We start from the raw sequence: 26,842 nt of genomic DNA, 5'->3' as shown, positions 1-26,842 counted from the left end.
GCGATGCCAAAATTATGTGTATATTTTGCTTGCTTATTTATTTTCTACCCTTCTTTCCATTAGCTGAACAAAGGACCCAACAAGCAAGATGATTCTCCATGGATGAATCAGTTTGTGAAACAGTTCAACAACATGTACCCTGTAAGGATCAAGTCTTGATTGCTATATGTTTGTTAAACCTGTTACATAATACTAAGTATTATGTTTCCCCAAATCCTTTATGGAGCATAAAGTTATTGGATAGCACGTTGACGCTTTTTTGTCATTTTACAGAGGGATTCCGCTGAAGACTCACTGAAGAGCAACAAGATGGATATGTCTGGAGGTAGGACACATTCACATTCTCCTCCAGTACTGATATTGAGTAATGTTTTTTGCAGTCCATGAGTATTAGCATGATTTTGTGAAATGTATGAATTCTTCTCATCTTCTGCAGGAATGACAGACAAGCGCATTGATGTTGACAAGCATGTTTTTAATATCGGAGAGTATGGAAAAAATCCTGCTTCACGCCACCAGATCCACAAAGACTCTACTATAGATCGTAATCCCTATATGGATAAGGTCAGTTATTTCCTATCCTACTATAATAGTAATGTAGCCTTCATTTTGTCCAGTCTTGTGTTCCTGCTTGTTCAGTACTTTAGCACCCTCTATGGGACGAGAATGCAACTTAAGGACCTCATGACATCAAAATTGAAGGCTTATGGCTTCAAGGCCTGCCGATCTCAACCTTTTTAATTAATATCATTTTAAAAACACATTTTCTAATTTACAGACACTAGGAGTGTCCATGGATTACAATTAGTAAATAACCTAATAATTCTAATTTAAATAAAATTTCAGTATTCCTGAAGTTAAAATCTTCGAGTTAAGCGTTATTAAGGGGATGAATTAAATTGTATTACCTTATTTTTAAGCTTAATTTGCTGAGGCCCCTACTGGGCACCATATATATATATATATATATATATATATATATATATATATATATATATATATATATATATATATATATATATATATATATAACCACTGCATAAGACATTGTCCATTAGATCTAAGTTTATACGTATTGACTTATGTTCAGAAGAATAACCAATATGTCCAGCAAATCAAGGTTTATGGCTCTGAAATGACATTGGCTGTTAAAGATAAGATATGTCCCAGCCCCGAATTTCATGTTTTATTAGGAAATGCTACAGCTGATTCCATGGGATATTTAGATGCAACTTTTTCAGTAGTCATAGTCTTTCTTCTGATCCCAATTTTCCCATTGCCTCCCTAACTTAATAAAATTATAGAAAGCTCTCCAGTTGCTAAAACATGCCAAAGAGGATGCTAACATAGCCTTTCTCTCTCCTTTTCTGTGGCTGTCTATGTGCCTTTCTCTGGTGGCCTGGTGTTTCCTCTGGGCTTTGTCCAATTCCTCACTGCTGTTGTGCTCTGCGTCCTGCTCCTCTCTCTGCTTGGCCTGTGGTTGTGCTTCAGCTTTCACTGCCTGTATATGATAGCTCTGTAGCAGAGGAGTCCCAAAACTCACAGATCACTTCCATGCAGAATATCAGCTTTTCCCCAACAAATAGTGCACTGCCAAACCAGTGCAGCTTGCCTCACCATCCAAACTCTGCCTCTGTTAGGCAGGTGAGTTAGTGCATGCTACTCCCTGTGTGCTGAAGGTGTGAATGCACTGGATTGCCGGATGCTTAATTTCCATGTTGGGTGTTCTGTTTCTTCTCAGAATGTAAGCATGTATGGTGTCGGTAATGCAGCAGCACAAGGCCGGAATGCCCAGCAGCCTCCAGCACAACCTCTGAACTCCACTCAGCCCAGTCTACGCAACCAAGTGCCTCCTCCAATGCTTCCCTCTCAGGTAATGCCACTTGGGTTTTTAAATCCCTGCTGACTGTAAGATGAAGATGTGTGGTGTACAGGGATCCCAAGGCCTTGGAAATACCAGGGAATTTCCAAAGTGTAACCCGAGGCCCTTTTTTTTTTTTTTTTCCTCCTGAGAAAAATTGTGACGTGTATTTTAAAATGCAGTTTACAAAACTCCAGTGTCCTTAGACTAGTCTTACATGAGGCTAGTCATCTTATTTTTTTTCTTTGTTAGTTACAGAAAAAGTAGATCGGCCTGATTTGAATCCAAAAATGCTGATTACCCATTGACTAACTGCTTGTTGGTCAGACTAGTTCTAACTAGGTCTGCAACTCGTCCCAGGTTTGCTGTGTGTTACGAACTGAGTTTCTCTAAAAACACTGTTTTGGTTTATATTAATTGTGCAGTCCTACTTAAAAGTATCAATACACACACAATCTATATAATATGTATAATCAATAATGAGGGTCTCAATTGCAGCACCACTATTTATCCTCTAAGAAATATATATTATTTTAAATAGATATTATATTTAATTAATTAATAAATTACTTTACACACAATCTATATAATAATTAAAATCAATAAACAAACACAACATATATAAAAAATAAAAAAAAAAAAAAATAAATTCTCAGTTTAATATCTTTTTTTATTATTATTAATTGATCAATTTTATGTATGTTTTTTAACAAATGTGACATAACAAATGTTAATTTAATTTTTTTTTTTTTTCAGGTCCAGCCACCCCTGTTGAAGTACTCTACCAATAATGGAGGTCTGAACCCTCTGTTTGGCCCACAGCAGGTGGCTATGCTGAACCAGCTGTCTCAGCTCAACCAACTGTCTCAGCTTTCTCAGATTAATCAGTTACAGGTATTGATCTTGTTGCTAGTACCAGCCTAGAAATGATAAGTTAACTCGTTCCCTGTCAAACTTAAAACGTACACTTTTTTTTTTTTTTTTTTTTTCGTCCCAGCGTCTCCTTTTGCAGCAAAAAGCGCAAAGCCAGAGGGCCATGCCTGTTAACAGCCGCCAGCAACAGGAACAGGTTTGTGATCTCTTAGACCCATTTATGTGTTCCATTTCCTTCTGTCTTGGCCCATTTGACATGACATTTTCCATTTGTGATGACGTGTAGGGTCGTGGTCTGGGTCCGTCCCAGCAGATGATACAGCCTCCCCGCCATCTCGATCCCTCCCTGATGAAGCAGCAGACTTCCCCTCAGCCACCCTCGCTGCACCAGCCCAGCCTCAAGTCCTATATGGAGAACTTCATGCCCCCCAATGTCTCCGACCTGCAGAAAGAACAAAGTTCCCTGAACTCGTTCAGTAATTTCCCTTTAGGTGGGTGTCCTCCCCATCTTAATGTAGGCCAAACTGACTCTTTGTTGCACCAAGCTGCTAAGCCCAACACGATGTTTGCCTCTGACATGTCAGGCTATCAGCCAGCTGGCATTAGTCAAAGTCATAGCCTCCTAGCCCCACCTCTGAGCAATGGCCACATGGTGCCAGGCTCTCCCATCAACCCTCGGGTAGGAAAGAACTTCTGTCCTGACAGCAGCTCTCTGCCAGCAAGAGGTGAATACAGTCTATCTATTTTGTTGTCCCCGGCAAAATTTCCTCTTGCATTTTGTATTTGAGGGAAAAGAAAACCATCCTATGTTGCAAAACCTTTTGAGTTCAGACCCTTATTATTTGATTGGAATCCAATGTTTGGCTGGCATACGTATGGTGCTTCTACCCATAATTTCTGCCGCTTGACAATAATAAGGTTGTTTTTTTTTTTTTTGTGCTCGTCTCCCCTTCCATATGTATTCCCATGTTTTATTGTGCACTCAGTAATGTTTTGTTGGTTGCGTTGTTGCAACTGCCATAGTGGCATGGACGTTGTGTTGACGTGTGACGCTGTCTCCAAAATAAATGATTTAGAAGTACTCTTTATCAAGTCTTAAATGAGAAAAAAATACTGAGTGCACTGATTTAAAAAATAAAAACATTTGTATTCCTCTAGGTTTTAACTCAAACTTGAATGTAAGCAACCTCGACATTGGCAGTGTTGGTTTTAAGGAGCCACAGTCCCGTCTGAAGAAGTGGACTGCCATGGACATTTCCGTTAACTCGCCACTTGATCAAAACCCCAGCAAATCTGGTAGGTTTCTTCCTTTTTTTTTTTTTTTCTTATTCCTTTTTTGGTAATCAGTCTTAGGGCTGCACTGTTAATATTTATATATTCAAGATTGATGGCCTATAAAAAAAAAAAAAATTCTATTTAATAGTGAATACTATAAGTTTTTAATGTGTAGATAAAGAATGCCATGCAGTTGGCCTATAAAAAAAAAAAAAATTCTATTTAATAGTGAATACTATATCAAAGGAAATAATCACCAGTATTTTTGTGTCATACTTTTGCAGCGCTAGTCTTATCTCAACAAAAAATGTTTTTCATATGCAGGTTTGAAAGTGTGCAAAAATGTCTGATGGATATGATTTTATTATAGGTGCTATAACATCTGGCCTGAGGCTTGAAGACTCACCCTTTGGTCCATATGACTTCATCAATGCCAGTAACGCTCCCATCAGTCCTCCTGGCTCTGTGGGAGATGGCTGGCCCAGTCGTGCCAAATCACCTCATGGTTCCACCAATGTCAACTGGCCACCAGGTTCGGTCCCATTCGCTTCATAAATGCTTTACTTGTTCCAATCAAATCTTGCATTGAAACTAAAGATTACGGAGTAGCTCAGATGGTTGAGCATGTCGCTGTGCCATTGTAGCATAAATGACAACGTGTCTTGTTTGTTTGGCAGAGTTCCGTCCTGGTGAGCCCTGGAAAGGATATCCAAACATTGATCCTGAAACTGACCCATTTGTCACTCCTGGCAGTGTGATTAATAATCTCTCCATTAATACAGTCCGGGATGTTGATCACCTCAGGGACAGGAACAATGGTAAGCAATCTGTTAAACCAGCTATACTGCTGTTCAAGAGTTGTTTTGTTTTTGTTTTTGTTTTGTTTTGTTTTTTTTATCAGAAATATAAAAAATAAAAAAATGAATTTATATATTTTAAATTAAAAAAAATAAATAAATGCTGTTCTTTTGAACTTAGCATTCATCAAAGAGCCCTGTAAAAAAAAATATTGCTGTTTCCACAAAAAAAGGCAGCTGTTTTCAATATTGATAAGATTTTTTATTATTATTATTGTTGTGGGCAAAATCAGCATATTAGAATGATTTATGAAGGATTGTGTGACATTCAGCTTTGTCATCACAGGATTAAATTACATTTTAAAATATATTAAAATAGACAAGTTACATTTAAATGAATACTTTTCACAATATTACTATTATTACTATATTTTGGATTAAATAAATGTAGACTTCTTTGAAAAAGAGATTTCGTTCAAAGAAATCAGAACAAAAATCTTCTGACCCCAGATGTTTAAATTGTAGTGTAATTTGCAGATTTGTATGTATTAGTGTTTCCGTCAATGACATTTTTTCTGTTCTTCCAGGGCCATCCTCATCACTGAACACCACGCTGCCTTCAAATAGTGCCTGGACATCCATTCGTGCCTCCAACCACAATAGTTCCCTCAGCAGTACAGCACAAAGCACTTCAGGTTGGTAGGCAGTTATTTCGGCATAGCCACACAGGCTTGTGACCCTCATACACCTTTAACTTGATATTTTTTCTTCACTGCAGCCAGAAACAGTGACTCCAAATGGTCTCCTGGAACAGTCACCAACACCTCTTTGGCTCATGAGCTGTGGAAGGTTCCTCTCCCCTCAAAGGGTATCTCTGCTCCATCCCGCCCCCCGCCTGGCCTGACTGGCCAGAAACAGCCCTCTTCTTGGGACAACAGCTCTCTGAGGCTGGCAGGCTGGGGTAGCTCTGAATCCAGATTCAACTCTGGTTAGTCCATTATATTCCCTTTCACCTACATAAACCCTATTAATAGTGTAAATGATGTTGCGTTTAAAGAAACGAGAGAGACTTGAAATGATTATTGTCCGCAGGTTCCAGCTGGGGTGACAGCAGCTCAGGGAGAACTAATTGGCTTGTCCTCAAAAATCTCACACCTCAGGTAAGATGCTTAATGATTTGGAATGTACTGACTCGTTGTAGCAGGTTAAGCATTCACACTGCCTGATTTATGCAGCATTTTTAGCAGAAAACACATAGAAAATGCACTGTAAAACTATTTATCAGCACACTGTTTTGCAATTTAGGGTTTTATGAATTACACTTAATTAGAAATGGATAATAAAAACAAATTTTCAATTTACACAAAAAAAAAAATAAAGAAAAAAATTACTTAAAGGGATAGTTCACACAAAAATGAAAATTCTGTCATTAATTACTCACTCTCATGTTGTTCCAAACCTGTAAGATTTTCGTTCATCTTTGGAACACAAATTGAGATTTTTGATGAAAGCCGAGAGCTCTTTGACCCTCCCATAGATAGCAACACAACTGACACATTCAAGGTTCAGAAAGGTAGTGAGGACATCGTTAAAATAGTCCATGTGATATCAGTGGTTCAACCCTAATTTTATGAAGCTGTGAGTGTTTGTAATTCTCAATGACCAACTCTCAATAACTGTTTTGTAATTAACGGGTGTTATTAAAGGAAATGCTCCATTTAGAAACCTACATATTGTTTTATAATATATAAAGCTACAGCAGAATCATTTCTTGGGTAACAAGTCATGCCTGTGTTTTACAGATTGATGGCTCCACCTTGCGAACCCTGTGCATGCAGCACGGTCCACTGATCACATTCCATCTGAACCTTCCCCATGGCAACGCTGTCGTCTGCTACAGCTCTAAGGAGGAGGCGGCAAAAGCCCAGAAGTCACTGCACATGTAAGTCCACCTTTTTTGTTATTGTTTGTTTTTTCCCGCCAATGTGGGTAAAGAACAGAAATGTTACTACTGAAGCTAATAATTACTAAGCCATATAAGAGGAAACTAGTGTAAGTCAGCCAGCTATAAATAACTTGGATCACTTCTGGAATAACTCGATTTATCATAAGCATGATTGGTTTTAATTACAGTAAATATAATTTCTGGTAAATGTACAGTTTTAGGCTGCATTTAAAGGTCTAAAGCCTGTTTGAGAACCAGTGCATCAGGGTGATATGCATAATACAGTTTAATCATGTACTCAGATTCTTAGAAATCAAATATTCTGGATGCACTAATCAAATTTTTAAATTAGGAGTTTTGTTTGGAATTACTCAATGTTCCATTATTATAATAGTATCCTTAGTGATTGCTTCAAGGGTCTTGACCAGATCATTTCACAAACACAACACTTTTTTGTGACTGGTTTATCAGCCTGCTTTCTCTTTCGATCGAATCCCTGAAATAATGTGCGAAGCCGTTTCCAGATTTCCGGAACCCCATTCTAAAGTTGACAAACTTGTTTGTGCGTGAGGCACCATACTGATAAAGATTCTGCTCTTCCTCCTCAGGTGTGTTTTAGGGAACACTACTATTCTTGCAGAGTTTGCTAGTGAAGAGGAAATTAATCGTTTCTTTGCACAAGGTCAGTCAATGACTGCCTCTCCCAGCTGGCAGACGCTGGGCTCTTCTCAGAACCGGATCGGCTCCATCGAGGGTTCTCACCCCTTCCCAAACCGCACTGATCCAAATCACTGGAACGGCAGCGGAGACCTGCACGGCTCGTCTCTCTGGGGCGTTCCCAATTACTCCACGAGCCTGTGGGGCAACCCCAGTGGTGGTGAGGGGGGGGGAATCAACAGTCCCTCCCCCATCAGCTCCTTCCTTCCTGTTGACCACCTGACGGGAGGTGGGGAGTCCATGTAGTGCATCTTTCACCTTCTGACTTAAAAAGAAAATGACAAAAAAAAAAAAAAAAACATACAAACCCGTGACCTCAATGTGGAAATAGTTAATCATAATCATATGACCATATATATATTATATATGAAAAAAAAAAATCAAATGGCACTAGTTATACTTTCTTCACTTACAAAAAGAAAAAAAAAAGAAAAAAAACAATGCGGGGTCACCCTGTGGAAACAAGTTACGTTTTTTTCTGCACATATGTCCACTTTGTTTTAGCCCAAAACATATCAGTTTGAATACTTGAATTATGCAGGCCAATTCTATAATGTGAAAGGATGTATTTACACTTCCAGGTAGTGCTCTTCATACAGAAAAAAAGCTTCGGTTGAGCTCATCTGTTTATTCATCATGTTTATTTGAATTCCAATTCTTTTTGTTTTGTTTTTATTATTTGCATTTTGTTTGCTGACAATGGAGTTTGAGCTTTTTTAACTTTGCACTGAATGTGGTTTTTCTCAGTATAATCTGCAATATGGAGGGAGCCGACAGTTCCAGTGTAGTTGTTTACTCAAGGATGTTCTTAAAGTGTGCGCTCTACTATGCCTTGATGTACGCCTACCTTATTGTAGTATTGTGGAGTTCGAGATCAAGATATAGATGCTGACTTAGGATTATTTGATGATATTACAGAAATAAGTATTGCACCAATTTTGTTTTAAAACTAAAGAATTTAGCTCTGCAGTCTGAAAAACTGTAGCCACAGCTGTGACTTGCAAACCCGACCTGCAAGCCAGGGGGAACAGCACTTTCAAAATAGGCTTTCAATTTTGTTTTGGAGGCATCACATTGTGCCCTCTTGTTTACAAAACTTTTTGAGGGGGGAAAGTATGGTCATTCTTCCTTTTATTTTAAATGGAGAAAAAAGAAGAAAAAAATGCATAAAGAATTTTAAAAAATTATCTTATAAAAATTATAAAATAAACAGAAAATACAAAAAAAAACAAATAAAAATAAAAATGTAAAAAAAAAATTAAATAAAAAAAATTTAAAAAAAAAAAAATCTTGAGGATGAAGACGAAGCTTTTAATCTCTGGGAATACTGATCAGTGTTTGGCCATGTCATTGGTTATTTTATCTATTCCTCTTGTCTGCTAAATAACCAGCATGGTTCTCAGGAAATATAGCCAGTTTTCCCCCATAGAAACTCCTTGTAGGAAAATCCAACTTTTAGCACTGAAACTACTTATAGCTCTGTAAGTTTTTCTCTGCCAAATAACTGCTTTAAGCTGGAGACATTCTACATACTGCTTTTCGAATATGCTGTCTTTTTATTAATGAGTGGATATGGTTTGCAGAATCACTATCTAGTCCTCCTTCCCCTTTTCCCACTGAGTGGCTCAATGTTTTTCAACTCAATCGCTTTGTGACTGTCGAAGTAACTGTCAAAAGTCATAAGAAAAAGCAGAAATCTGTAACTATGCATACTGTAGCCAATGACTCGGCCTACAGAATCGCTTTTTCTTTGTCTGAAGTAATGTTTTATGTTTCACTGATTTGCATCTACATTGTTTTTATATATATATATATATATATATATATATATATATATATTATATTTTATATATAATGCAACAAGTCAAGTGTTTTTCTTTTTTTCCTCATCGCCAGAGCTGGTGTTAAAGAAAATCTTGTTTGGTTATTTTAACAGTGCAAAAGTTGTCCACATTTCATTGCCTTGATTCAAATTGTGTCCGAAGATGCAACAAGTCAAGTGGCTTTTAACTGTTTACAAATAGAAAATGATTGTAATGTGTACAGTTTGGTTGTGTTAATCTGAAGTTCCTTACAATATTAATAAATCAATGTTTTGGCTGCTCATTACCATTTTATTTAGATTTTTTTTTTTTCTCCCCCTTCCTCTACCCTTTTTTCCCCCTTCCTCAAAGCTGGTTTGTCATTGAAAATGGCTTGCCTCTGTACTTGTGGCCAAGGAAGGCTGGATTAGAGGTGAATGTAATCTATTGCTGGTAGTTTAAATAATGTGCGTAGATTTACAGACTTTTATCGTACTATATTTTAGGTGCACAATTTATGAGACGCTTCAAGAGCGAGAGGGAGAGAGAGATGTCAGCATTAGGCTAAGCCATGGACCTTAATATTTGTTTAAGCTGTTTGTTTTTTCTCCATTTTGTTTTATTTGAGAAGTAGAACTTGCGTGCGTGGTGTGTTAACTTATCAATATTTAATGACTCTTCGTACAAAACCCTGAGTATTACCCTCACTTTATGGTTGCGTGCCAGTATTGAACCATTTTAAGTGACTGCTTTACCAAATATACTTCAATCAAAGGATTTGTTTACTTAATTCCAGACCTGACTTATCTTTGTTTGTTGGACAAATTTTAAGTGGAACATTGGAGAGAAAACTACACAACGAAAGCCGAAAATGAGTTTTTGGAATTGCACTTGGTGTACATAATGAACTAGAAAAGCTTGTACTGTATTTGTGTTCTGGAGGCAGAGTGTAGCTTTTGGAGACTGGACAGCATGGACGGAGGACTTTGCCTTTTGTTTGTCTTTTTATTCTTCGTGCACATTGACTAGACTCTTAAAGCGTGCGTTTGTGCCTGCGTGCTCGAGTGGTCCGCTCCAATTCCTGCGCATCAGGAGCCCAAGTATTCTCCTCTTGTTTAGGGGGCGTATAACTGCAGGTATCGCCGATGGTTTTGCCGTGACTTTATTTACTCCCTCGATGTGGATCGCTCAATCTTTTGTGCTTTAGTTACATGTTCGTATGCGTCCAGGGTAGCGTTAATCCTTTCTGGGAGTGCTACGCTGAGCTTTATCAATGGTTCTGAATGGATTCTTCCCTGCCGAAACGTCAAACTTTCCATTTTCCCCATTCCTCATTACTTTCTAAATCCTAAAGAAAAGCCAAAAGCAACCAGTCACCCAGTTTATTTTTTTTTGTGTCCCCCTCCCTTCTTTTCCTCTTAATTTTGTTTTATGTATGTGCAGCTTTTTGGTGTTAGACAGAACTGTCATGCTGAGACATTTTGATAATTCACTGTCATGCCAAATTATCAAGCAGGGGGAGGAAAGGGATTTGTTCTTTTGTAAAAGCTGGACAATGTATATGCTTCAAATGTCACTTGCAAAATGGATGTTTTGAGGATATTCATGAGCAATGTACAATCCCCATTTTTATGGCCAGGTTGAACGTAGAGGAAACGAAAAAGTGACTTGGCCTGACATTCTACTTTTGTACTGAAAATGTCATTCTTTTCTGATTTATCCTGTGAGCAGATATACCCTTGTCTTTTAAATGGTTCCTACTGTTGAACAATGTGCTAAGGCAATTGACTTAAACTGTGAGTATTGCTGTCATGTCATTATAAACCCGAAAAGCTTTAGTAAAACCAGCACAAGAAACGGATGACGAGAGTTTAAATCGAAACTTCCACCATGGGGAAATTCTAAGAGAGTCTATGCAGTGTAGGGTGAGGCTTCCATGTCTGTGTCTTCGCTTACTAAAATCCTGGCCGCGGTAGCAGCGGGATTTAAAAATACGATTCCTGTAATGTGCCATGATTGAAATTTTCTTTAACTTTTTGTCTCAAAAAATTGGCCAGTTGTAGCAAATGGAGGGTTGCATTAACATTTCCTTTTTCACAGCGCTCCTCACAGAACAGGCTGTGGAATAGCAAATTCTCAACTCCAACATTTCTTCTAGTGGTCTTTGCTCACATGTAACCTATATGCACACTGCTTTGGTAGACTGTTTGAAAATGAATAGAAAATAAAACATCAATAAGATAACTTAAATGAGCAGGAAGTTCTTTTCAGCGTCTTCCTGGGTTCATCTTAGAATTTTAACTTGGGGAACTGCACTTTTTGAAGGACAATCCTTATTTGTATTGGTAACAATTGACACAAGGTTTAGTCTAGTAATACATGGTAGATACTCAAATGTGTAGTGATGAATGTTTCCTGTAATGCTGTTTTTCTTTCTTTTTTTTCTTCTCTTTTTGTTGCTTGGTTTTCAATTTTAGTACCCTTAAGTGCATATGTAACGAGGTAGTTAAGGTAATAGAGTAGTTTTTAGGTCTTTTGTTGGCTGTACTTGTAGACTGATAATAACTGTTTGTAAAGTCCTGATCTTGATATTGGAATACAAAGCTGTATAACTTGGGTACAACCCGCAATAAAGCCTAACAGTGATATGGTGTTTAATGGTGTGTGTTTTTCTTTAAAATACTTCTACCGCAAATGCAATTGGAAATGTAGTTGCTAATTTATCAAGAATCTCTTCACAAAATATTTACATGGAGTAGACCCAACTAATTTGCTTAGTATACGGAAATGTTTAAGAATCTAATTTTGATTACCATGAATGTTTTACCTACTGGTATGTAGAGTACTTCTATATACAAAAACAAACAGTGCTTTTAATAGAGGTAAAAAAAAATTATTATTTTTTTTTTACATGACAGACTCTGATCATACAGTGGCTATACAAAGTTTCATTCTACATGAATGTGGGATCATTAAAATTGCTTCAGTTCAGTGATCCTGCCATTATTGGTCATTGCAGAATAAATCATGGGTGACACTTTCAAATGTGGTATTTTTATAATGTTATGAACAAACTTTCACCATTGAAAAATTGAATGATCTAGAAATAAAAAAATCTACGACAAACCTAAAAAACAACATCAATTTACAAAAAAAAAAAAAATACTTTTCAAATAGGTTTGAGAGTTTTCACAATCAATGGAAAACCTAAAAAATTTCATTTGTTTCAATTTATGCTATAAAAAATGGTTGGACAAACTGGTTCACAAATCAGTCTAAATTAATCCAGTGAGCATACGCAAACAGTCTTGGGGAAACAATTAAAAATTGTGGGAAATCTGCCTCAGTATGTCAGACTGCCCAATGAGGTTTTGAACGCTCCACACATTTTTAAAATCATCCTGCGATTTACTTACGCTAATGCAATTCAAACTGGTGACAGGATGCAGTATTTTGATGAGAATATTGCACAGCAGTGTTAAGTTCTTGCACTGACCTTGAATTTAAGTTGCAGTAACACTCTCCATACACTAGAGGGATCGCAGTGAGGCTTCACTTGGGGCATGACAAACCAAAGAATTACAATTTAGTCTTGGCTTTATTTTCAGCTCAAGTTCTCAAGAGTTTATAGTGACATTTTCATTAAATACAACAGTACACGACAAGGCAGCTGACTGCATAAGCAAGAGGCAGAAGAAAGTGGTATGACAGAAACTGGACACTGTGTGGACGCAGCCGAACCACATCCATATTGTTTAATACAGAGTCAATCCTCCGTACCTGCAAAAACAAAAAAGAATAAAATCACCAAGCATGCAAAGGTAACCTACAATCTAAGCATTAGCTCAAAAGACAGGATGCACATACCTTACCAACTTGCTTTTATTCATACACATCTTTTTTATCTGCAATGAACTGTACGATCTCCGCAGGAGTCATAAGCTTCTCGGCCTCTGCATCTGGGATCTCAAATCCTGTGGATTGATCAATGTGTTTGAGCGCCACAATTCAAATGAAATGTTCAGAAGGTATGTCACAGCTGTCAAATGCTTCAATGGTACAGGAACAAACCCATACTAACCAAACTCATCTTCCATAGCCATTATAATCTCCACCTGGTCCAAGCTGTCCAGCCCCAGATCTTTCATGAAATGAGACGACGATTGCAGTTGAGGAGGGTATAAAAGTATCAGAGATTGATGCTAGGAATATGTATTATACAATATCTCAATGTAAACAATGCAGCTTGTCTAACTACAAAAACTACTTTTGTTTAACTACATTAGCTAACATAAACACTAAAAATACTTCTAAAGCATTTATTAATCTTAGTTCATTTCAACATTTATACTTAATATGTTATGAAAATAATAAGTCGTATTTGTTCATTTAATGGACCGGAGCAAACATGAACTAACAGTGAACAGTTGTATTTTTTTTAAGGTTCACAAAAAGGAATTAATACTGTAACAAATGTAATGCTAACTGTTAGAATTAATGCAGTAATAGCTATTGGGAAATTGTTGTAAAGTGTTCCACCAAAGAAATGTATTAAAATATGGTGGGTAGGCATACAGTTAACACAGAAATTGCATATCACTGTCCTTTAAATTTCAGTATTTGGCGATTATCATATACACAAGGACCTATGTATGTTACAGTACAGAGGGTAAGTATGCAGCATCTCTCACCTTCTCTGGACTGATCTTGTCATACAGTTTAAGGACGTACATGACGCGCTCTTCGATGTTCTCTAAAGTGAGGGGAGGAAGATCCCCGTAGTGCCGACACTGATGAACAGACGGCCCTGAAATCTAGAGGCATTCAAACATTTACATTTATTCACTTAGCAGGTGCTTTATCCAAAATGACTTACAGATGAGGAACATGAGCAACTCATCCCAGAGACAACAACAATCACTGCAGTGCACACAATACCAGCTTTATTAGAAGATAATTAGGGAAAAAGCATAAGCTCTACCAAATGAAGAGATAATTCACCCAAAATTGTCTTTATTATTATTATTATTATTATTATACCCTCAGTAACAAACGACAGATGTTGGACAGAATGTTAGAGGTTACTTCAGTTGCATCTTTCCCATACAGTTAAATGTATTATTATTAAAGAGAACTATCACTTTAATAATAGCTACAATAAAAGACGCAAAGAGCAGCCACCATGAAGATACACACAGTCATAGTAGCTATGTTTAAACTATTAGCGTTTTATTAAGTTGACTGATCAGCTATTTAAAGTCTTGCACCTTGAAAACAGTGATAACTGATGTGGATGGTGTATTTTGTGAATGCACACTAAGCTACTTTAACTTTGTATGGCTCCCAGTTGTCACGTACGAATAGATTTGTCGGTAAGACACAGGTAGGTCACAGAGTAATCCAGCACTAGTAGGCCACACAGACAAACATCCCCCACTGCAGGAAGCTCACCCGCACTAGTTGAGTCCACCTCGGGCGCTGGCTGCAGGACAGGACAGAGAGCGGTCGCTGCTTTGGGGCGAGGGGCGCGCACGCGGATCTGGAGAGCACGCTGCCATGATTTAACCTTGCAGGGGCGCGAGCGACGGAGCGCACACAGCATGCAAGCGCACGAGACGCCATGTCTGTGAATTTCTATCCCACAATTCACTGCGACAAACTGGACATAAGTTTGGCATGCGCGTGCGCACTTTGCCAGGGCAAGTCCGGCTGTTTTCGGCGAATCGGTTCTTTTGAACAGTTCGTTCAAAACTGAAGGAATCAAATTGATTGAAAAGATCCGACTTGAACGAATGGTTCACTCACGAAATGTGCATTGCTATTAAAAGTACGTTTTTGCGAGTCGGTTCTTTCGAACAGTTCGCAAAGCAAAGGATCGAATATAAAACCGAACAGAATAAACAAAACAAATCCAATTAAAAAAAAAAACCCTAAACTAAAATACCACCACACAAATCAGAATTAGAGAAACGTTGAACTATTTTATACTTTTATTTTTAATATTATTTCTTAAATTATATTTAACTGATTCCTTTTGAATTAGACCGTTTAATTATTAGACATTTAACCAGACCATTTAATTATGGAATACTCGTGCAATATAGTTGAGCTAATGAGGCTTTTATTTTGAAACTACTATGTCTGCCAGGTCCGCGTGGGATTTTACAGAAATGGTCTATCAAAGTAAATGTATTTAATCTGCGCTGTTAGCTAGAAACGAAAAGCAGTCAGTGTAATAACTTTTTGCACGACATGTGTGCGATCTAATGCTTCCTCTAAAGGAGAAGGTTTGCTCTAAGCAGAGGAAAGATAAACAGAAGGCTGGATGTAAATAATCCGCAACAGCATGCTGCACAACAACAGGGGTCAATAACAATACAAGACAAACAGCATGTGCCAGCTGTGCCTTTAATGGTCAGTCTTTATTAGTCATTATATATTACTTAAATGTGTTTCAAATACTGTCACAGAACTTCTTGATGTGCCACACAGAATAACACTGGTCTTGCTTTGCACGAGAAGAGGAGCATGGAGCCTGCGAGCCTGGAGAACTTGTGTGTTTTGTACCACAGCGCAGACTATATAGTTGTCAACAAACACTGGGATATTCGTATTGACAGCAAGATGTGGTATGAGAAACAGACTGTCCAGAGTCAGCTGAAGCATCTATTCCCAGAGCTTGCAGATCCTGGCACCTACTACGGATTCAGGTCTTTTTCTCAGGTTTTCTGTTACTCTGCTATGTGCTGAGACAAACAATAATTTAAAGAAGCACATGCATCTTATCAATAATTCATCCGTATGCATTCTGATATTCTGCAGGTTTTGCCATCAGCTGGATTTCTCTACGAGTGGTGCTTTGTGTGTAGCACTGAACAAGGCAGCAGCAGGGCATGCATACCGCTGTTTTAAGGACAGACTTGTTACCAAAGCTTATCTCGCTCTGGTACTGTAGCATTCAGACATTCATTGGATGTATAAAAGGTTTTTCATAATAATATAGGCCATTCATGTTTCCTGTGCAGGTCCGTGGCACTGTGGCTGAGGAGAAAATGACCCTGGAGTTTGCGATCGGCAAGAACACAACAGAGGGCCAGACCCATATGATGTGTACTGAAGGAACAGACGGTAAGAATCTCTTTTGCTGTAAATTAAACTCAAATGTTAAAAATAGTTCACCAAAAAAATGAAAATTTGCTGACAATTTACTCACCCTCAGGCCACCAATGGATTCTCTGCAGTGAATGGGTGCCGTCATAATGAGAGTCCAAACAACTGATAAAAAGGTCACAATAATCCACAAGTAATCCACAGAAGTCCAGCCCACCAATTAATGTCTTGTGAAATGAAAAGCTGTGTGAAAACATTTGTAAGCAACAAATCCATCATTAAGGCAGTTTAACTTTAAACAGTCACTTCTGGCCAAAATAATTGATAATAATACTTCCTTCAGTGGAAAAAGTTGATCTACTATTCTTCTCTAAATATCAATAATCCACTGACATATTTGTTCAAAACTGTTTTTGCATGTTTTGATCTGTGTTTATTGCTCTCCTGATTCAGACATTCATTTTTTTCCACTGGAGAAAGCAATATTATGGCTAGAGGAGTCATATTTTAACTGAAAGATAAACATGTCTTAATAATAAATTAGTTTCTTACAAACACACAGCTTTTCTTTCCACAACATGTTAATTGATGGACTGGAACCACTTATCATCAGCTTTTACTACCATCATTACGACACCAACCAACCACAGAAGATCAACAAAAAAAATAATACTATAATATAATAAATCCAATCCAATTCCGATCAAAAAAAAAAACAAAATTAATCTTGTATAGCCTAAGGGTGAGTACGTTTTCATTTTTGGATTAACTGTTAATAAAAACAGGTAGAAATGCATTCATGCATCGATTTCATATTGTGTGCGGTAGGTTGTGAGAATCCTAAGCCCTGCCAAACAGAGCTGACAGTTTTAGAGTATGGAGAATATGATGGAGATCCAGTCACAAAAGTGCTTCTGCAGCCTCTGACAGGTACAGTATCATCAACGATGCAGATAAAATATAGATGAGACACACTGTCAAATGGAAAAAGTCTAAGTATCAGTAACCCTGTAGGACGGACACACCAGCTCCGGGTTCACTGCAGCGCCGTTGGTCACCCCATAGTGGGAGACTACACTTACAGTCTACGCACAGACAGTGCTCCCTATCGCATGATGCTGCATGCCTACTTCTTGCACATCCCACTAGAGAATGAACCCATCCACGTCACAGCCCCAGATCCCTTTGTACCCACACTCGACTCCAAATGGGCACCACGAAGATGTGTGAATGTTCTGGAGGACCTACTGAAGAATATTTTGACAAAACCACAAACTGAAATCCAAGAAGAACCAGAGCCAGTGCACAGGAGGAGCAGCCCAGTGGAGAGTGAGGAGCAACAGGCACAGTGTCAGCAGTGGTTATGTGAGTGGAATCTGGACTGAGGAACCCTTACGCCGGTTTACCAGTACAATACTGAAGCCACACCCTTTTCTTTAAATGGTAGTGGGTAGCCAGCACTGCTCAATAACAGTATAGAGTAAGAACAGAAGGCATAAAGGAGTTTTGGCTGATCTTTGTATGAAGGAGAGCACTGGGTGCCATAGTGTACCCCCACGCTTTTGTTAATTTTCACTACCATTCTAAAGTTTGGGGTCAGTAAGATTTACAGTTTTCTTTAAAGAAAGTCAATTGCTTACCAAACCTGCATTTATACAATCTAAAATACAGTAACAATAGTAATATTGTGAAAAATTCTTACAATTTTAAAGAACTGTTTTCCATATGAATATATTTTAAAATGTAATTAATTACTGAATACATAATATTTATTGCTGAATAAAATGAATTTTTAAAAAAAGGAAATCGTACTGACCCTGAACATTTGAACAGTAGTATACCTAATTTGAACAAAAAATATCACAAGAAAAGGTACAGCATGTCATTAGAGTGCTGAGAGGAAGAACTTTTTAAGAATCCTCCCAATGAAGTATCTTTAGCTCTTTCAAATCTAAGTATACTATGTGTACAAGTGGTATTGTTCATTGTATGAATGCGTAACTATGGTTTTAGCTTTTGTGCTATTAAAACAAGATTTTAAATATTTTTTTTATGATTTATTTTTTATTTGTTTATTATTACTTTTTTTGTTTTGATTAGTCTTTGTTGCAGTCTAGAAGGGGCTAGAACTTACCCTTTTTTCCACTACATAAACAGGCAAGTTACAGTATGAAAGGTCTTCTTGGTTTCTGTACTTAAACTATGTGAAGCATGTTTATAGAAATCCTTTGCTTTATATAGACTGAACAATCCCCACCTCAAAAACTAGAACTGTTGCTTTAGCAAATGATTTTCAAGTATGTAACTGAATGAGTCCATCTACGGAGTATTTTTTGCATGTCATCCTGTTCCCATACGCTGTTAGATGATATTTGTAAGACATTTACTGTTGTTCTGCAAATGTTCAGAGGCAAAATCCATTTAAATAGGAATTCACGTGATCGAGATTTTTAGCAGAGGATGAAAAACGTCTTCATGCAGATTCACCGTTTTGAGCAACAGAAAGCTGCTTGATTTGAATGTGATCTCTGTGTGAGCTGTGCTTCATATATAGCTACACTATTAACAATAGACCACAATCTTTTTTTGCCCACCAAGAATTTCACTAATGACTGCACCTTACAAAATTAACAACGTGTTGTTTGGTTAAAGCCCCCAAAACCATTCAGTATAGACACTTTTTATTTTTTTACAAAAAAAGCATTTAGTTATTACCATCTGTACTCTGTCTATACAAACATAAAATGTTTAGTGTTACAGAAATGGTAAAGTTTAATAAATAAAGGCCCTTCAGTCTAACAGCTAATCACTGTGTTGTGATATTTTTCTCAGCCACGCCAACAGGACTGCAATGTACACTGACATTATATGAAACATTAACAGAAATCTAAAGATTCTGACAAAAAAAAAAAAAAAAAAAAATTGGTGTTCTGCATACAAGTCACATATTTTATAATTTCATTTTCTTTGTTAATATTGGATTTTTTTTTCTGCAAGTGGATACAACTGTGAGCAAAACTGTGAGCGGTATTTCTTTGTGGTTCGAGATTTACAACTGTAGCTTACAGCTAAAGAGATGATTGGGGAATACTAGTCCACATTGGTTCCTTTGGTCCCAGAATGAAAGTGAGCAAGACCCAAACTGAAGTTCAGTCCTAGATCTGGCTGAGAGGGAGGAATTTCTGGTAGTAACTCTTGGTAACATCTATCATCAGTTCCTGTGTACATTCAGGGAGCTCCCCTGAAAACAGACCTGAACAACAAAAAAACGCTTAGGCTCTGTTTATATTCACAGAGTGACATTAATTCAAAAAACACTTTACTACGAAATATACAACACTTACAGTAAATTAATAAAATAATATATCTGAAAGTGCCAACCTGGACAGCCAGAGAATACTGTAAACGGAGGAACCACTGTCTCTGGGGGAAGGACAGTATTATCCAGTATCTTACAGCAGTCCTTCAAGACACAGCGCCGACCCTAAAAAAAAAAAAAACATGCATCGCAATTAAGCACCACCAGGTAAAAATGAGAGGATAGAGACAAAGGAGCTACTTACAATAACACAGTTCTTGCCAATGTGGACGTATGATCCAATCTGTGCAGCATTGACCACACAGTCCTCCTCGATGAACACATGATCCCCGATATGCAAGGGGAAGAAAGCCACGCTGATGCACACACAACAAGAAAAGTTCAATCACACAAACAGTATCAGGTGTTTCACATTACACCAGCAGCACTGCTCACCCTTTGCTGAATTTCTTGAAGGGAGGTCTGATCACACTGCGACTCTTAATGACACAGTGGCGCCCAACTCTGACATTAGCGAGATCTCCTCTGATGATACAGTCGTTCATCACGATGGTCTGGAAAAAAAGAGGACATTTCACACAGTTATCACACAGCTGGGGAAAAGAACACGGCGAAATGAAGAAGAGAAAACTCACTTTTCCATTGAGAACAATGTTTTGACTGCCGCAGAGAACTGATTGTCTGCTGACTTTGTTGCCTGATGCCTGGAGAGATCAGAGGTGAACGTTACCATCTCATCATGTTAGCATTTAATAAACACCTTGTGCAAAAGATGCAGACGTTTACTGATTTAAGACAAACTAATATTGTGCTGGAGAATCATCTTTGTTCATAATACTTGTCCTCATTTGGATAAAAGCGTCTGCTAAATGTAAATGTAAACAACACAATACACACTCGGTTTGTTTGCAGAGACATACTGGTCGGGTCAGATCATTCTCAGTTTATTACTAGCAACCGACAGATATTATCGACTTTATTAACGTAACGTTACCGTCTCGATGTATTCAGCCTTGTTGTATAATATTTCACACAGCTCCATCTCTGCACAATTATTGTTGTTTTGCTGGCGAACCACTTCATACAACCAGCAGCTGTCAACCGCTCCCTCGCGATTTCCGCTTCCGGTTAGTGCCAAAACATCACTTGTAGAACAGTAAAAAATGACAAGGGAATTTTTATTATTATTATTATTTATTTTTGATATAACTTCATTGCATATACACAAATATTTTAATGAAAAAAATTATATAAAATATGTTTTATATGTAATATGCAACAAAAAAGTCTCCGATCATTTACCATTTCAGTTATTTTATCATTTTTTAATTGAATGTGTATTCGTTTTATGCTTTGGATTTGAATGTATTACGAATCAAATGTGATTTATGCATGAAGCGCGTGTTATTTATTTATTTTTATTATTATTATTATTATTTAGTTATTTTTTTTACATGCAAAATGGTGTAACCTGCTAAACCCTCTTTAACCGCCTGATGGCGCTGTCGTATCGTTTCACAGTTTTAACTCCCGTTGTCCCGCAGTACGGAGGCGGAATTATTTCGAAACGTGCCTCATTAATCCACAGAGCTCTGAGCTCGTGGGCTCAAATCTCACCCACAGTGCTGATCAGGAGCTTTTTGATCGTCTGTAAAAACAAGCTTATGTCGAAATAATGTTAATGTTGTTTACTATGCAAAGGTTAGTGTAATATGCAAATTCCCTAAAAACGAAAAAGATGCGCCATAAATTATTATAGTAAGATATGGGCTGTTAACAAAGACTATAGAATACCCTTAAAGTGGCTTTGCTGTGAATTTAGCTTGCACTATAAACGTGCATTATAACATAATTTCCATTTCTAATGGTTGTTTTTATTTTTTAGCACATTATGTCCAGTTGAAGCACCTCTGCAGTAATTCTGTTTGCTCAGGAACAATAGCCCCCTCACCTTGACTGAAATGTGCTCAAGCAAATGCAGTGTTGTGTAAGACGGTCCTGTAATCCCTCACTGACCGCATCTGCCAGCTTGAAATTCTCTTTTAGTTATACAATCCCACAGATCAGTTATCACAATATCATAGCTGAGGTCACTTTGACATTGTATTGACTAGTTATTCAACTGTATACACAGCTATAGGGTACATTGTGTGCCCCTACAACCAACATCCCTCCTCGTGGTCCGTTGCCCTTCATGCATCTTTAACAGAAACTGTAGTTAACTGTAAAATCTATTTTTATTAGAGCAGGCAGAGAAATGTGTAGATAACTGGCTGCTGGCGTCTGTGTGGGAGGATTTGTCTTGCCCAATCGAGTCTTTATCAATAGATTTACATCAGGAACACATATCCAGCATCTGAACTCAAGAGACTGTTTATATGCCTCCAAGCGCTGAGGAGGTGCCTTTATCTCCTTGTATATCTGCTGAAGGGACTGTTTTGATGTTCACATAAGCAAGACTTGGCTGTTTTCATCACCAAATGTGGTATTTTACTCTGTCTTGTCCTGAGATTACTGCCTCTACAGTGTTTGTCAGGGCTCTTTAAATAACATAAACTATTTTCATACTTTTCTGAATCATGCTTCTCTTAGCAGTGAAGTTCTCACCACTAGCTGAGCTAAAAATAGTACAGGGGTCACTGTGTCGAGAGAATGTGCTTTTATGCACTTTGTGTGTGTGTGTTAATGCACAGTATAAGACATGTGCAGTCTTGCCATCATCGTATAGTCATCACTGCAGTGGCCAGGGTTTCACGAGGGCTTTATATAATACATAGCGTCCATGTCTGTGGGCGATGGACACGCTATATCTATCTGTTGAGAAGAGCCAGTGGAGCCAGAGTCAGGACTGTACTGAGTGTGTTGAGATGATTTGTTCAGGCTGTGCTTAAAGAGAAGAGGAAAACTGGAGGCACTGTTACCTTGTCTCCTTTCTCTCTGTCCTTTAATTGTTATATCTTTCTCTCCTGATACGGAGTGTGTAGGTTTTGTCTCTGTTGACTGGTTATGTAATGCTTCCTGTTTTGGGAAAATGCTATCTAATGCCATCCTCCCTGCAAACAGATGGAAAGAGTTTTTTAGAGCAAGTCTCTAATCACCAAAGCTGCATTTTGTCAAAATACAGTAATTACAGTAACACATATTATTGTTATAATATTGTGAAATATTATTACAATTTAAAATTCCTGTTTTCTATTTATATATATTTAAAATATAATTTATTCCAGTGTTGCAAAGCTGAGTTTTCAGTCTTCAGTGTCACATGATCCTTCAGAAATCATTCTAATATGCTGATTTCCTGCTCAAGGAACATTTATTATTATTATCAATGTTGAGCAGTTGAGCTGCTTATTATTTCTTTTTCTGGAAACTGTGACTATAACTATAACTGTCTTTAACTGTGACTACTAGAAAGTTCAGAAGAACACTATTTAATCTTTTGCAACATTACTGACATCTTTTCTGTCACTTCTGACAGAAAAGAATGGTAAACAAATTTTGTATTTGAAGAATATTGAAAATGTCAGTTATACCTCAAATATGAATTCTGATCTCATATGCTGTATCATCTGGTATATGTTTCATTGTTCACAAATCCTTTGTTTAGTTGCACAATCAACTAATCTGACTAATTTATTCATAAAATCTATAACTAATACAGTGGTTAGCTGTGAATTAATGGACAGATAAAATGACAATGTTGTGGTAAAAGGGAAAGGAAATGCAGGTTTCAAATGTATTTATTTATTTATTTATTGTGCATGTTTCATTTGATAGGTTTGATGTTGGTGTGTTCTGAATTTTAATTTTTAAATGTCAACTGCCCATGTTTGTACAATATTGCACATTCTATTAATAGGGCACTGAGAAAATGACCCTGACATAAAAAGCAAAGTTCTTTAATGATCAATTACCTATAGGCTACACTATACTTTTAAAAATGGAACAACAACATGATTACATTCATGTTCTTCATCCAAAGCAATTAACAGCATCCAAATTGCAAAAATATTCCCCTTAATAGCCTTGTTCACACATAATAAAAAATCAAGTAGTTGCCTTTTTAGACCTTCTTAGCGTCACTCTATAGAACCTCTGTGTCTTGATTAGCCGAGTCTGTCTGTTTTAGCGTTCCTGTAATCTTCATATCTGACAACAAATAAATAAATAAATGATTAATCAGATTCAATCATGAGAAGACAAAACAGAGGGGACAATTATGTGAAATATGCTTCTGTGTCTGAAAAACAATGGACACCTTTGAGGTTTCACCAGCACTGTGTGTCCTGTCCTTGCTTTGGTGCTCCACAGTGAGGTGACCTGATTTTTTCAGGCTCTGAGGGAGAGGCCTTTCTCTGCGGAGGTTAAGACAGCCTGTCTGAGTCAGAACGCATGTATAAGTAACCATCACGCTTACCGTCCTTTTCCTGCTCTTCACATCAGTCTAAATGAAGATGTGTGCTCATCTGAACTGAATGTATGAGAACTGGATAAATAACCAGGCCTTTCAAGTACAGACCTTCATGATACAATTCAAGTTAAATTATTTATTTATTTACATTTTTAACTATTGTACATGTTGTACTTGACAGTTAATCTAGAACTGGGTATTCAAACAGGGGTCCCAGGACTCCCAGAGGGCAGAGAGGAGGAGGGAAAATATTGGAGAGAAAAAGTTATTTCTTAAAAACATATTTTAGAGATGTCAAAGTTAATACATTAACTTCTGACATTAATGAAATGTTTATATTATTAGTATTATTATTAGATGTTAATATATTATAGTATACATAAAAAGGACAAGCCATTATTTTTCAAACTAATTCTTCTATTATTAAATTATTTTTTATTAATAATTGTAAATATATAATTATTATTACTATCAACAACAATTAATATTTTGCACTTTATTATTATTATTATTATTATTCTTTTCATCCTGTCCTTCATTCTTTTATTTTAATACAAAAATAAAAATATATATACATTTGTATATATATTTAAATAAAAAAGTCTAAAAAAACCTATATATATATAAAAATCTATATACAGTTGTCTTTCTGTTTTAGGAAGGGGGTCTCTCACAAGAGAATCATATTTGGGGGCTTTATGGCATTTAAAAGTTTAAATACCCCTGCACTACAAGACAGATATTTATGTGTACAAAATATCCCACAGTTAATCCCGTTCTATCCGAGAAGTGCAGGCAATTTAGTATAATTCATGAAATATGGTGTCATAAAACATTACCAAGAATTACATAATTGTGTTATGCAAGCATATAATCCATATTCTAGATTTGAGAGGTGATTTGCTGTAATGAGGTAGTGCTGGATGCAGGTATTAGTCGTAACATAGTGTGATGTGCCCAAACAACGTTGCATAACATTTCAAATCAGCTCTACGGCGTATTCTGTGTTACCCATATGCCACCTTGAGAGTGGCTTAGGTCAACAATCATGCACAGGTAATACACTTATAATAGTTTAACAGTGAAACATACTTTATGCTTGATGTTTAATTAGGACACCGTCAGTTCTGCATGTCTTTAACGGAGGTCACCGTGTCCGCTGTCAGTCTGGGGATGTCCCTCGTAGGGCAGGCCTGATTTGGTGACATCTGGCCGGAGTGTCACATTGACAGCTGTGTCTCGGTGCCAAGCAGAGCAGCTAGTGACAGGTGTGTCCTGCCAAAGGGACGCATACAGACACACACTTCCAAGCAGTCTCTGGACAGCGGACACTTTCCTCCATCTCTCTCCGACGGCTACCGGCACAATGCAGGGCTCTTTCCTCCAGGCCCGCTGTGAACAGCCAATCATGACCACAGACTGGGGTCTTCCTCTGATCATTGCTCTTCTGCTACTGGGGCTCCTCTACGCATTCCTCTACCTGCCTGCAATCACGCAAAGAGCCCTGCTGGAACAGGCCCTCGCCAATCAGACCGCCACCGAGGACTTCCTTCCTAAAGAGGACTGAGCAGAAGTCTGCATTCGTCCACCTAGGACTGACACAGCTGTTTTTATGATGTCCTTCTATGCAAGCAACCTGAACCTTAAAACCTGTGAAGCCGCGTTTGTCTATCAGATGGGGATGTGGAGACACAGGCGGCTCCAGCGTTTCTTTTAAGTTTTTGCTTTATGCACAAGACTAAGACTCCAAGAATAGATCCAGCTCTGGAGATCTGAATGGTGAATCATATTTTACCACATTTGGAGGAGGCGGAGGACTGTGCAGCTCTGAGATTTCTCGCCTCATAGGACAACCTTGTGTTTCCATTCCAGCCCGAGGGAGAGGAATTAGTCATACAGAAGTCATCATTGCATCGTATCGTGTCAGCCAGAAAGAATCACTATTATATTAGAACTTGTGAAAAAAAAAAAAAAATCCCTGCTCAATCAAACCAGCACAACTAATCTATTCAGCTCGAGGAAGGTGGGTGCCTTTGGATGTAAACCAGTGAAAAATGAAAAATAGTAATTGTTGTAAATGTAAAAGGAATGATTGTGATTGGCTGATCTGTAATTCTTTTGTCAAAACATTCAGACTTTTAAGAGATTTGTGCATAATTTATGAGATGTATGCTTCTTTTAAGAGATTTGTGTGTGATTTATGTGCCCTTTTACCACAAAATGTAGATGAATTTCATACATAATATTCAACAAATTGCATGTAATGATTTTGAAGCCCATGAACCTTGTAAATGATTCATATTTATTACAAGATCTTATTTATACAAATTTAAGCCAGTAAAGTTCTGTATTGCTCTATGTCGTCAAATTATGTGTTTATATCATTTCTAGAATGAGTTGCTTCATCTTTCATCATTAAATTGAATGTGGCCGCTGACTGTGATCTGTGGATATTTACAGGGAACAGGACGATGGAGGGCAGACTTCTACTTTGTTGAAATCCTGCAGCCTCCACTGTGATGTAACAAAGTCTTATGAAGCCAGCATATGTATGCATGTGTGTGTGTGTGTGTGTGTGTAGGTGAGGGAAAGAGACAGAGAAAATTTTATAGAGTGTGTGTGTGTGTGTGTGTAGGTGAGGGAAAGAGACAGAGAAAATTTTATAGAGCTAATATCATGACATTGTCAAACAGGAATAAGAAACACAAGATATTAGTGATTTTAAGACCCCT

General features: G+C 37.5%; 4 protein-coding genes across 17 annotated transcripts in view; 2 read left to right on the top strand and 2 right to left on the bottom strand.

Moving 5' to 3' along the window:
- The window catches only part of LOC109064530 (trinucleotide repeat-containing gene 6A protein-like), a 56,498-nt gene extending 48,695 nt beyond the window's left edge, over positions 1-7,803 (top strand). For 10 of the 13 annotated variants that reach the window (XM_042719959.1, XM_042719953.1, XM_042719960.1 and 7 more), the window contains 16 exons: positions 64-141; positions 274-325; positions 437-564; positions 1,492-1,644; positions 1,742-1,873; positions 2,618-2,755; positions 2,859-2,930; positions 3,021-3,459; positions 3,893-4,030; positions 4,380-4,541; positions 4,687-4,827; positions 5,394-5,501; positions 5,585-5,794; positions 5,899-5,966; positions 6,609-6,748; positions 7,360-7,803. In XM_042719959.1, the coding sequence (XP_042575893.1) occupies positions 64-141; positions 274-325; positions 437-564; positions 1,492-1,644; positions 1,742-1,873; positions 2,618-2,755; positions 2,859-2,930; positions 3,021-3,459; positions 3,893-4,030; positions 4,380-4,541; positions 4,687-4,827; positions 5,394-5,501; positions 5,585-5,794; positions 5,899-5,966; positions 6,609-6,748; positions 7,360-7,714 (2,514 nt within the window). In that variant the 3' untranslated portion in view covers positions 7,715-7,803. The remainder of the gene's footprint in view (positions 1-63; positions 142-273; positions 326-436; positions 565-1,491; positions 1,645-1,741; positions 1,874-2,617; positions 2,756-2,858; positions 2,931-3,020; positions 3,460-3,892; positions 4,031-4,379; positions 4,542-4,686; positions 4,828-5,393; positions 5,502-5,584; positions 5,795-5,898; positions 5,967-6,608; positions 6,749-7,359) is intronic. The other 3 variants (XM_042719963.1, XM_042719962.1, XM_042719964.1) reach the window with 3 other exon arrangements.
- A 5,046-nt stretch (positions 7,804-12,849) lies between these two features.
- Positions 12,850-14,930, bottom strand: LOC109064536 (acyl carrier protein, mitochondrial-like). The gene is made up of 5 exons (XM_042719950.1): positions 14,722-14,930; positions 13,962-14,084; positions 13,352-13,439; positions 13,138-13,244; positions 12,850-13,050 (listed from the first exon to the last, which is right to left on the bottom strand). The coding sequence occupies exons 1-4, from the start codon at positions 14,890-14,892 to the stop codon at positions 13,153-13,155; spliced, it is 474 nt and encodes a 157-aa protein (XP_042575884.1). The 5' UTR covers positions 14,893-14,930; the 3' UTR covers positions 12,850-13,050; positions 13,138-13,152.
- A 375-nt stretch (positions 14,931-15,305) lies between these two features.
- On the top strand, positions 15,306-19,186 carry LOC109099282 (RNA pseudouridylate synthase domain-containing protein 1). Of its 2 annotated transcripts, none has more exons than XM_042719949.1 (6): positions 15,306-15,684; positions 15,793-15,980; positions 16,093-16,216; positions 16,296-16,398; positions 17,209-17,310; positions 17,395-19,186. In XM_042719949.1, the coding sequence occupies exons 1-6, from the start codon at positions 15,682-15,684 to the stop codon at positions 17,763-17,765; spliced, it is 891 nt and encodes a 296-aa protein (XP_042575883.1). In that variant the 5' UTR covers positions 15,306-15,681; the 3' UTR covers positions 17,766-19,186. The 2 variants fall into 2 exon arrangements, with proteins under 2 accessions (XP_042575883.1, XP_042575882.1); XM_042719948.1 differs by having other exon boundaries at positions 15,310-15,684; positions 15,763-15,980.
- Positions 19,045-20,831, bottom strand: LOC109064533 (dynactin subunit 5-like). The gene is made up of 6 exons (XM_019081580.2): positions 20,694-20,831; positions 20,335-20,403; positions 20,135-20,253; positions 19,944-20,055; positions 19,762-19,864; positions 19,045-19,633 (listed from the first exon to the last, which is right to left on the bottom strand). The coding sequence occupies exons 1-6, from the start codon at positions 20,739-20,741 to the stop codon at positions 19,536-19,538; spliced, it is 549 nt and encodes a 182-aa protein (XP_018937125.1). The 5' UTR covers positions 20,742-20,831; the 3' UTR covers positions 19,045-19,535.
- Positions 20,832-26,842: the final 6,011 nt, after the last annotated feature.

The sequence above is a fragment of the Cyprinus carpio genome, chromosome B3, assembly GCF_018340385.1.
Source record: "Cyprinus carpio isolate SPL01 chromosome B3, ASM1834038v1, whole genome shotgun sequence".
NCBI classification, from domain to species: domain Eukaryota; kingdom Metazoa; phylum Chordata; class Actinopteri; order Cypriniformes; family Cyprinidae; genus Cyprinus; species Cyprinus carpio.
The sequence above is the reverse complement of the archived record's forward strand: the minus strand, read 5'-3'. Positions and strand labels throughout refer to the sequence as shown.